General features: G+C 57.6%; 1 protein-coding gene across 6 annotated transcripts; it reads left to right on the top strand.

The window, feature by feature from the left end:
- Nucleotides 1-106: 106 nt before the first annotated feature.
- Nucleotides 107-10,640, top strand: Adam15 (ADAM metallopeptidase domain 15). Of its 6 annotated transcripts, none has more exons than XM_052730579.1 (23): nt 107-303; nt 1,437-1,546; nt 2,177-2,253; nt 2,648-2,726; nt 2,896-2,972; nt 3,056-3,248; nt 4,197-4,262; nt 4,355-4,423; nt 4,502-4,671; nt 4,798-4,882; nt 5,507-5,655; nt 5,761-5,935; nt 6,170-6,262; nt 6,402-6,706; nt 6,795-6,990; nt 7,224-7,301; nt 7,816-7,888; nt 8,008-8,146; nt 8,697-8,766; nt 9,304-9,378; nt 9,781-9,852; nt 10,127-10,194; nt 10,302-10,640. In XM_052730579.1, the coding sequence occupies exons 1-23, from the start codon at nt 225-227 to the stop codon at nt 10,342-10,344; spliced, it is 2,541 nt and encodes an 846-aa protein (XP_052586539.1). In that variant the 5' UTR covers nt 107-224; the 3' UTR covers nt 10,345-10,640. The 6 variants fall into 6 exon arrangements, with proteins under 6 accessions (XP_052586539.1, XP_052586538.1, XP_052586541.1 ...); XM_052730578.1 differs by having other exon boundaries at nt 10,070-10,194; XM_052730581.1 differs by lacking the exon at nt 9,781-9,852 and having other exon boundaries at nt 10,070-10,194.
- Nucleotides 10,641-11,036: the final 396 nt, after the last annotated feature.

The raw sequence follows: 11,036 nt of genomic DNA, 5'->3' as shown, positions 1-11,036 counted from the left end.
GGAGGCGCGAGCCACGCCGCCGATCCCGGTAGCCGCGGCCGGAAAGAGGCTGCGCTGGGCGGCAGGGGCGGGGCCTCGGGGGCGGCGGACGGGGCGAGGCGGGGCCTAGTGGCTGCGCTGCGCGGAGCTGGTGTCCGACCCGGCGGCGGCGGCGGCGGCGGCGGCGGCTCCTCCACGCGTGGCCCCGCACCTGCTGCCCCCGTCCGGCCCGGAGCTCCGCGGCTATGCGGCTGGCGCTGCTCTGGGCCCTGGGACTCCTGGGCGCGGGCAGCCCTCGGCCCTCCCCGCCGCTCCCAAACATAGGTGAGTGCCCAGGAAGGAGTGGGGTCGAGGGGGTGACCGGGAAGAGATACACGGAAAGCCAGAGAAGCCTTGGGGTGCTGGGGTCTGCCAGAGCCTAACCAGGGCGCAGCTTGCCTGGTTTGCTGACCAAGGCCTAGGGCTGGTGATTTGGCGAGGGAATGGAGAAGGGAGGAGGAGGAGGAGGAGGAGGATGCTGGCGTCCCCTATCCAGAAGTCCGGAGTGGTCCCCGCAGACACCTTCGGGCTCCGCGCTGAGAGGTCCTGCCCAGCGCCCCTCAGAATCATGGAAAGAGTCACTTCTCAGGACTGACGTCTTCGTCTCTCTAGGGCCTAGCTGACAGTTCCACTCCGTGTAGTGCCCGGAATAGGCACGGCTCGTGGGCTTTAGTGAAAAGGATGATTTCCAGCCGTTCGTTCCACATCTGGGCGGCCAACACCGCTCACCCTGGTGGGGTGGCCACGAGAAGTCTGGCCGAGCGGGAGGGGCCCCGGAGGAGCCAGGGGAGGGAGCACTTGCCAGGAAAGAGTCTGGGACACCAACTCCTCCTTGGAACTTTCACTTCCCGCTGCTGTCTTGGGCTGGGGGCCGAGAGGGTAGGCGGGGGTGGAGTGTCCGGAGGGGAGAGGGCCATTGTTGGGGGGTGCTGGCGGAGGAAGCGGAGGCTGTTGGGAACGGGTGCGCCTGACTGGGCATCAAGGCTGTTTAGGGAGGTCGGAGTGTTTGCACTGCTCACCCAGGGATGGGCGTTCCCAGCATCTCTTATGTGAAGGAAAGGAAGGGCAAGTGGGCACCAGGCCACAAGGCTGCTCCCAGTCCTAAGAAAGCGCATTCCTGATTGGGTGGGGGGGGGTGTGATTAAGAAGGGATGGGAAAGGGACGGTCCCTGCGAGAACCTGGGATTGGCCAGGGGCTGCAAGCAGGATAGACTGAACTCTCTTCAGGGACTTGTGGATGAAATCGGCAAGTTGGGGATTTTCAGTATCCTCCTTGAGATCCCAGCATGCAGGGCAGGAGCCCTTAAGTCACTGAGAGGCCGTGATGTGCTGGAGTTGGTGGGTCTGAGGGCACCAGTCACCCCAGCCTTGCCAAGGATTCCCTCAGCAATCTCTGAGGATGTTCTGGGACCCTGCAGGAGGCACTGGAGAGCAGCAGCAAGCCAAACCAGAGAGGGCCCTGAGTGGATCCTTGGAGAGGCAGGTCGTTCAGGACAGTCCCCCAGTTGGCCTAGCAGAATTGCTTCAGGTGAGTCCCCACCCATCCTGCTGATAACATATTTTCTCACACTTCACATTATTAATCATCTTGAGGCCAAAGTTTGGCTAAACAGCCAGTGAACAGACTTTGTAGCAGGTCCCTCAGCATCAGGCTACACTGAGCCCCCTTCCCCTCTACACATCTGTCTGCCTCAGCCCCAGTCGGCCCATCCATGTACGCTGGGAGAATGTTACTACATCTCCTCCTTTCATCTCATGCTGTTCATTTTCTCAGTAGGGAGAGGGACAGATGGACAGACAGACAGACAGACAACACACACACACACACACACACACACACACACACACACACACACACACACACACACTGCAGCTGAGTCAGAGGAAGGGCTGGGACCTGTGCCGGGTCCTTCATGATGCTTCCTCTCTGGGCAGGAAGCCGAGAAGGGGGTGGCTCAGATACCTTCCTTGACCTCCCCACACAAGCCCCTAGAACAATGCCCAGTCCAGGCAGGGCTTCCTGGTCCCTCCCTTGGGATCCCCTCAACCAGTGACCTAATCATTGGTACTCTCCCGAGAGCATGAGGTTTTCTAGTTATAGAGGGTAGGAGTGGTGGGCAGGGCTAGTGGAGGTGAGACATGCCTCTGGTGTTCACAGACTGGTCTACCTGAAGCCCTGAGGGTCGAAGTGGAGCTGGACGGTGAAAGTCATGTCCTGGAGCTTCTACAGAATAGGTAAGGTGGCAGATATGAGTCATCACGGGAAGGGTTTACATACATTTATTATGCACCAGGTACTAAGTGCCTACCCTCATGGACTCCTTCACAACAGTCCTGTAAGGTAGATACTTATTATGCAGTTATCCTTATTTAACATGGGAAGAAGTTAAAGCCCAGAGAAATTAAATTAACTTGCTTGAGTCCATACAGTCATGTATATCTCAAAAATCCTATTGGAACACAGAAAGGATGGAGGAGACAGCAGCCCAACCTTTGGACTCTGTGGCCTCAGAGGAACTGAGGAGTTTGGGGGCATTGCCTGGTCCCTAACATGGTCCTTGCCACCCCACTAGCTTGTCACCGCAAGTCCCTAGGAAGTGGCTCAGACACGGCCTTGCTTTTGTCACAGAGATCTAGTCCCTGGCCGCCCAACTCTGGTGTGGTACCAGCCTGATGGCACCCGAGTGGTCAGTGAGGGGCACAGTCTGGTGAGTCGGGCCCTCTTCTGCTGTTTCTGGCCTGGGCAGAGGAGGGGAGGAGGAGGGGAGGTGGCAGTCCTGGAGGAAGTGGGAGGGCACTTTGCTGGCAAGCTGGACTCCAGGGTTCTCCAGTCTTCCCTGCAAGCGGGTGCTAGCGAATGTGGCTTCCCTGCTGTAGGAAAACTGCTGCTACCGAGGTGATGTGCAGGGCCGCCCCGGCTCATGGGTCTCCCTCTGTGCCTGCGCCGGGATCAGGTACTGTGGGTGGGTTTGACATCCCCGAAGAGGATACCCAAGCAGGGACCCGAAATGCTCTCTGACTCCGGCTTCTTCCTTAGGGGGTTGGTGGTCCTGTCCCCAGAGAGAAGCTATGCACTGGAGCCGGGGCCTGGAGACCTTCAGGGTCCTCCCATTGTTTCTCGGACCCAAGACCTCCTCCTGCCAGGCCACACCTGTGCCCCAAGCTGGCATACACCTGTGCCCACTCAAGCTGGACCGGACCTTCTTCTGGGACAGCAGCACTTTCACAGGGTGAGGAGGCATGGAAGCAGCCCTGGGCTGACTCGGAGCCCAGTTCAGGGTGACAGTAGCTCCGTCCTCCTCGGCTCGTCCCAGCGACCCGAGAAGGCAGATGCTGCCAGGAGCTCTCTCTTCAGATGAAGAGACAGCATGGTTAGAGGACTCGCCCGAGGCCGTACACTCGTAAACAGTATATGTGAGATTCAGAAGCAGGCTTCATCCCAAATACCTCCTCTATCTTCTAGGCCCATTGCAGAGGGCTTTCACTTGAGTAGACACTTCCACCTAGAAAGCAATACAAACACAATTTCTTAATTTACCAAGGTGGAGATTACAGTACAGTGTGAAAATCAGGGTCAAGTGATATGTCAAGTGCTTAGAACTGCACCTGGAATAGTGTATTTCATAGTATCAGCTATTGTTTAGTTGGTTTTTTGTTTCTCTTTTTGAGACAAGGTCTCACTGTGTAGCCCTGGCTGGCTGGGTGGAAACTTGCTTTGTAGACCAGGCTGGCCTTGAACTCACAGAGATCCACTGCCTCTGTCTCCCAAGTGCTGGGATTAAAGACATGCACCACTATGCCTGGCTTTAGTTATTATTTTTAAACATTGAAAGGAGCCAGGTTTGGCGGCACGCAAATCCTAGCAGTTGTTTGGGAAGTGGAGGCAGGAGGATATTGAGTTCACTGCCAGCCTGAGCTGTACAAGACACTGTCTCAAAACACCAAAAGCCGGGTTTTTGTTTTTAACCAGAAGCCGCAGCGTTTGGAGTGGGGAAAGTGGGGTCCTATGACCAGCTTCATCTATTTTTGGTCCAGGACGGGCAGGTCTCTGGCCTCTCGGGCTTCCCATGAGGTCTCCATCCTCTGACTACGCAGAGTGGGCCTGAACACAGCTCGCTCAGCCTGAGGCCATGGCCCTCGGGGGGATCTGCCTGACACGCCCCCCATCTTCTCCACAGCTTAAGCGGGATGTTGTAACAGAGACCAAAACGGTTGAGCTGGTGATTGTGGCTGACAACTCGGAGGTGAGTGTACTGACCCCAGAGCCCGCTGCCACTCACCCTGCCCCCACTTTCCCACCGTATTGTATTTCAAGGGAGCCCCTCTTGACCCCCAGGTCAGAAAGTACCCTGACTTCCAACAGCTGCTGAACCGAACGCTGGAAGTGGCCCTCCTGCTCGACACAGTGAGTTTGGGCTGGGCAGGAGTCCCGCAGCTCCCCCGCTGCAGGCCCGGCCCCTTTACTGAGTCCCAGCTCTTTCAGTTCTTCCAGCCCTTGAAGGTCCGGGTAGCCCTTGTGGGCCTAGAGGCATGGACCCAGCAGGACCAGATAGAGATGAGCTCCAACCCAGCTGTCCTGCTAGACAACTTCCTCCGCTGGCGCCGGACGGACCTGCTGCCTCGGCTGCCCCACGATAGTGCCCAGCTGATGACGTAAGGACCCCAGGCTCAGCTCCTGGGACCCTGTGCTAGCTTGTCGGCGCCCAGCTCATATCCCTTCAAGTCCTCCGGAGCTCCGACGATGGCTTTAGACCCTGATCTCTCACCTCTGTCCCACAGTGGTACTTCTTTCTCTGGGCCCATGGTGGGCATGGCCATTCAGAACTCCATCTGTTCCCCCGACTTCTCAGGAGGTGTGAATATGGTAAGTTACCTGCGGGTCTCCTCATTTCCAGGTACACATCTCCTGTGCATGGAGCCTTTACTCACTGAAAGCTCCCTTCAGACTTCCCCAGCCTCAAAGCTGTGCCCAAAGAGGGTAGAGTCGCCAGGCCGCGGTGGTGCGCGCCTTTAATCCCAGCACTCAGGAGGCAGAGGCAGGAGGATCTCTGTGAGTTTGAGTCCAGTCTGATCCACAGAGTGAGATCCACGATAGGCTCCAAAACTACATGGAGAAGCCCTGTCTCGAAAAACCAAAAAAAAAAAAAGAGGGTAGAGTCCACGAAGTGGCCTTGACTTGTCAGGGGACGCGTTTGTGGCCAGTTTATCGTAGTATACAGAGCTGTCATTTATGACACCTTGGCATTTCTGAGGCCCACGGGCAGAGGGGCTATACAGTGTGTGTTGGGGGTAGGGGGGTGTAGTACAGAGTTGAGCTAGAACTTAAGATTTCCTGTCACGCAGGCTCGGACTTGCCTACTTTAGAAGCAGTTAAGGAGGAAGGCAGGATCCAGGAGAGTGGATGAGGAGGGAACGGGGGAGCCAGGGGTCCACTGTATTGAGTCCGGGCTGGGGTTGGAGCTGGGGTTATCTCCCTCCCCAATGACAGGACCACTCCACAAGCATCTTAGGAGTTGCCTCCTCAATCGCCCATGAGTTGGGCCACAGCCTGGGTCTAGACCATGATTCACCTGGGAGCAGTTGTCCCTGTCCAGGTCCGGCCCCAGCCAAGAGCTGCATCATGGAAGCCTCCACAGAGTGAGTAACTGGGACGAGGGGGGGGGGCAGGGTGAGTTAGGATGCAGGAGGGTAAGGCAAGCTAGGAGAGCTTCTAGCCCACCCCCCTCTTGCCCCTCTCCCCAGTTTCCTACCAGGTTTGAACTTCAGCAACTGCAGCCGACAGGCCCTGGAAAAAGCCCTCCTCGATGGGATGGGCAGCTGCCTCTTTGAACGGCTGCCCAGCCTGGCCCCCATGTCCTCTTTGTGTGGAAATATGTTTGTGGACCCTGGCGAGCAGTGTGACTGTGGCTTCCCAGATGTGAGCCCCTGACCCGAAGCCTTGCCCACGCCCAGCTGCGCTTTCATCCTGACTTTTCAGCCCTTCCTAAGTCTCCTGAGTAGCCTTCTGAGGGGGTCTTCCTGTCTTCTCTGGTTCTCATTCACTGTGTGGCGCTGACACCTGGGTTTGCTCTCCGGGAGGTTGGGAGGGCTTGCGCACCAGGCGGGCGGGTGCTGCTCTGAGACTCAGCTCCCCCTGGCCCCTTGCCTGCAGGAATGCACCGATCCTTGCTGTGACTACTTCACCTGCCAGCTGAGGCCAGGAGCACAGTGTGCCTCTGATGGACCCTGCTGTCAGAACTGCAAGGTGGGCACAGACCGGAGACCAGCCGCCCGGGAGCTCACCGGCCAGGTGACAGGGTCCAAGAGTCATTCTGACCTTTGTGATCCTGAGCTCCTGGCTGAATCTTTCCAGTACCCACTTTGACGTTGACCACCCTCCACAGTTGCACCCAGCCGGCTGGCAGTGCCGCCCTCGAAGAGATGATTGTGATTTGCCCGAGTTCTGCCCAGGAGACAGTTCCCAGTGCCCCGCTGACCTCAGGCTGGGGGACGGTGAACCCTGTGCTGACGGACAGGCTGTGTGTATGCACGGGCGCTGTGCCTCCTACGCCCAGCAGTGCCAGTCGCTCTGGGGACCTGGGGCCCAGCCTGCTGCACCACTTTGCCTCCAGACAGCCAACACTCGGGGTAATGCCTTCGGGAGCTGTGGGCGCAGCCCCAACGGCAGCTACGTGCCCTGCGCCCCTAGGTAAGTGGAGAAAACAGGCTCCGCCTGAGTGTGTGGGAACCTGGGTGCTGCTTCTGCCGACCCTGCTTGCCTGTCTCTCTGCCCCTAGAGATGCCGTTTGTGGACAGCTTCAGTGCCAGTGGGGGAGGACCCAGCCTCTGCTGGGCTCAGCCCAAGACCTGCTCTCGGAGGTCCTGGAAGCCAATGGGATGCAGCTGGACTGCAGCTGGGTGCACCTGGACCTGGGCAATGATGTGGCTCAGCCCCTCCTGGCTCTGCCTGGCACTGCCTGTGGCCCTGGCCTGGTGAGTAGCCTGGGTGGTTGAGACCAGGTGGGAAGGAACACCTGAAATACAGCAACCTGTGCCCAGGCTTCCCCCCCCACCCCAGTTGTCAAGGGCAGAGGCTTCACGGAGGCCAGTTTCTTCAGCGGTCTTGTTCAGTTTCACAGCTGTAAAGGATAGCCTTACAGCTTTGCAGGTCCGTCCCTGGAAGCCCCTGTGAGGGTGCGACCTTGGCTCTTCTCTCTATGGAACAGGTGTGCATCGACCATCGATGCCAGCCCGTGGATCTCCTGGGAGCACAGGAGTGTCGGAGCAAATGCCATGGCCATGGGGTGAGCTGGGTGGAGGAGATGGAAGGGGAGGGGAGCCTGCTGAAGGGGAAGGGGACTTTGGAGGCAGACATACCCTGGCTTCAGTCTTTCCCACTTCCTGGGAGTGTGTTATCAACTTACCCATACCCTGGAGGGCATGAAATGGGTATGAAAGCTGCTAACTAGTGACCAGCATATTAAAGGGGTTAGCTTGCTGTCATTTCCCCTGGCATGGATAAAGACTTCCTCCCTCCAGGAGGGAGGTTGTGTCTACCCATAATCTACAGCATTCCCATCAGTTTGAGAAGTCTGAGCTCTTGAAAAGCTAAATGAAGGCCAGTGGTGGGGGCGCATGCCTTTAGTCACAGCACTCGGGAAGCAGAGGCAGATGGATCTCTGAGTCTGAAGCCAGCCTGGTCCAGGACAGCCAGGGCTACCCAGAGAAATCTGGTCTTTAAAAAAAAAAAAGGAAAGCCAGATACAGGGAAATGGTCACATCTCACAGATGCCTTCATCGCTTGCTCTGTACCTCCAGGTCTGTGACAGCAGCAGACACTGCCACTGTGAGGAGGGCTGGGCACCTCCTGACTGCGTGACTCAGCTCAGAGGTAGCCAGGAGAGGGGCCCGTGGCACTGGGGAGGGCGAACCGGCTCCACCCATTACCCTTCTTGGTCCTCTTCCTGAGTTCCTAGGCATACCCACCCTCAGTGTGACCTCTGTTCATAGCAACCAGCTCCCTGACCACGGGCCTGCTCCTCAGCCTCCTGTTGTTGGTGGTCCTAGCCCTCCTTGGTGCCAGCTACTGGCACCGAGCCCGCCTGCATCAGCGGCTCTGCCAGCTCAAGGGATCCAGCTGCCAGTATAGGTACGAACACCCTTCCCTGATGTTGTCTCCTTCAACTCAGGGCAGTTCTGAAGCCCTGCTTCCTTCTTGTTTGTTTCGGTTTTCGAGACAGGGTTTCTCTGTGTCTCCCTGGCTGTCCTGGAACTCTCTCTGTAGACCAGGCTGGCCTCGAACTCACAGATCCGCCTGCCTCTGCCTCCCGAGTGCTGGGATTAAAGGCGTGCTCACCACCACTGCCTGGCTTTTAAGCCCCTGCTTCTAAAGGCCCCAGCCATACAGTCCTTAGCCCCTATTTCTAAATCCCAAACTCTCAGACTCTGGATTTCCTGACCACCGTTCCCACACACTATCTACCATCTCTACATGTATCCCTTAACTTCACCCCAGGTACTAAGGCCACTTCACTCGGGACCCCAAAGTAGGGGGAAAAGTAGCCTTCTCCCAGGCTGGCCAGCCACATCCCTGGCCTAAACCACACAAAGCTACCCTCCAAGGGCTAAAGGGTTAATACCTCCCAGATCATCAGGTGGGTGGCTAGTCCCATTCTCTCTTTGGCTTTCTTCATACTCAGGGCAGCCCAACCAAATCCTCCTGAACGGCCAGGACCTCCACAGCGGGCACAGCCGATGCCAGGCGCTAAGGTAAGCCCTGGATGGCAGAGCAAAGAGAGTCCACATTATTTGCGCCTACCTTGGGCCTAGAGGTAGCCTAAAGATTCAAGACTCAATAAAAGACTCGGAGTGCTCCATCAGTCCGAGGAGTTAGGACAGCAAGAGTGGCAGGGCCAGTCACCCCAGGAGGCTCTGCTGAGCTCTTTCAGCTGGCCAAATTGGTAGCTTTGAGAGATGGTTCTATGCATACCCGTCAGCAACCAATGCCATGGGATAATAGGGTGGTGGGCAAAAGAGCCTTCAGTATGCTAAGATCTGACAAGGCCCAGGACATCACGTGTGGAAGGCTGCAGAATGCCCAGGGCCCTCTACCTTTAACGGCAGGAGGGTGTGCATGGAGTCAGCCTGCATGTCCTCATATTACATGTCACTCCTCTGCATGTAGCTGAGAAGCTTCCCACTGCCTCTGGGACTCTGCTGCCCTGGTCTGAACACTAACCCCTTTCTGCCCACATCTGTCTGTTTCCTCTTGCCCACTCTGCCTGTCTGCTCCTCCTGCCTTCTCAGCAAGCTAGTGCCATCATCTTGCCGGTGCCCCCCTCCAGGCCGCTGCCACCTAACCCTGTGCCCAAGAAACTCCAGGTAAATCTGGGCTGGGCCTTGCCCTGGCTCAGGACAGGTGGGAGGCTAGAAGCCCGGTCCCAGTTCTCATCCCTGCTTCCCCCCAGTGGTGTTCTTCATTAGGAGACCAGGGTGCCCCCTCCGCCTTCAAAGTCCCAGAAGCAGCAGAGTGAGCCTCCCGCCATGGTCTCTACTACCACCTGGTGGTCACTAGTGGGACTACAGCCATCCAGGGACTCCATGATTGATCCGCACCTTCCTTCCCTGAGGCTCCTGTCTATTGGCAAGCACCCAAAGCCCCCTGCGCATGCTCCCGTTTTCCCTCGACCCCCCTGGCTGACTTTGCACGCTGACCCCTGGGGAGCCTCTGCATGCTCACTTGCCTTGACTGCTCTCAGAATCACCGCTCCTCTCTTTGTTCAGGCTGAGCTGGCTGAGCGATCCAATCCCCCCACTCGCCCTCTGCCCGCTGACCCTGTGGTGAGGCACCCAAAGGTAACAGTGAGGGGAAAGCAGGGCATTGCCTCCCCGACCTAGAACCATGGTGGCCACACAGGATGCCTCCCCCTGTGCCTCAGGGCAGGTAACCCCGTGGCACCTCTGGTAGTGACAGGTTTGTTTGGAGACAAAGGTGACCACTAGCACTGCTCCTAGAACCGCTCCATCGAGGGTGGGAATCATGACATCCTTCCAAACTGGTCTTCTCTCTCAGTCTCAGGGGCCCGCCAAACCCCCACCCCCAAGAAAGCCACTGCCTGCCAACCCACAGGGCCGGCACCCATCAGGTGACCTGTCGGGTCCAGGGGACGGGAGCATGCAGCTGGTGGTGCCCTCCAGGTAGGTGAGGAGCGGGTTGCTGGGGATGGCTGTCTTAGAGTGAGGCAGCCAGGGCAAGCTCTTTGACTATTTTTTTAAATTTTTTTCCTTGGCTTTCTAAACTCCAGGCCAGCTCCACCACCCCCAGCAGTACCCTCGCTCTACCTCTGACCGCTCTTGAGACTTGGCTGACTCCCGCCCAGATTTAAGACTTAAAGAAGTGCAATCTCGGCCGCTGCCGCCCCTCCCCCCGACAAATGACTAGAGGAGCAGGAGGAGCCCTAGACAATGCAGTGTCCAGCCTAAGGAACCACCCACCATCAGGCGCTGTTAAGCAACACCTGGGGACCCACCAAAATAGCTGCACCTGGCTGCTGGGGAGGGGCCGGGGCCGGAGTAGGTGGCGGCGGGGCATGCACACAATCTGTCTTTGCTCTTTTGTAATAAATGTGAGATCTTGGAATGTGGCTCCTGGAAGCTGGGTAGTTCCTGTTGTTTCTAGGTCTGGCCACTAGGAGACGCTGCTGAGTCAGACCAGGGCCTGTTGGGGAGTATGACATCCCAGAAAGGGTCAACTAGAATTTGTCACTGGGGATGCTTATAGCTTGTTTCTGCCCAGCCTTGGATGGCCTCTAGTTTCCAAGTGCTCGGTGCCAATGCTGTTCAGCCCCGCGCCACAGCTACAGACAAATGACCTAAGTCGTCAGACCTGCATCCCCACCCCTCTGACCATGGCTGGGAAAATGGATCTAACTGGTGTTCTCAGAGCCCTGAGCCTGGGCGGAGCAGGGCAGCAACTGCTTGGATTCCAAGGCTTCACACCTGCCTCCTCCACCTCCCTGCCCCCACCCGAAGGCGCTAGA

This window comes from Peromyscus californicus, unplaced genomic scaffold (assembly GCF_007827085.1).
Source record: "Peromyscus californicus insignis strain IS unplaced genomic scaffold, ASM782708v3 Scaffold_9__1_contigs__length_137607984, whole genome shotgun sequence".
Taxonomy (NCBI): domain Eukaryota; kingdom Metazoa; phylum Chordata; class Mammalia; order Rodentia; family Cricetidae; genus Peromyscus; species Peromyscus californicus.
This window is presented reverse-complemented; position numbering and strand designations above follow the sequence as displayed.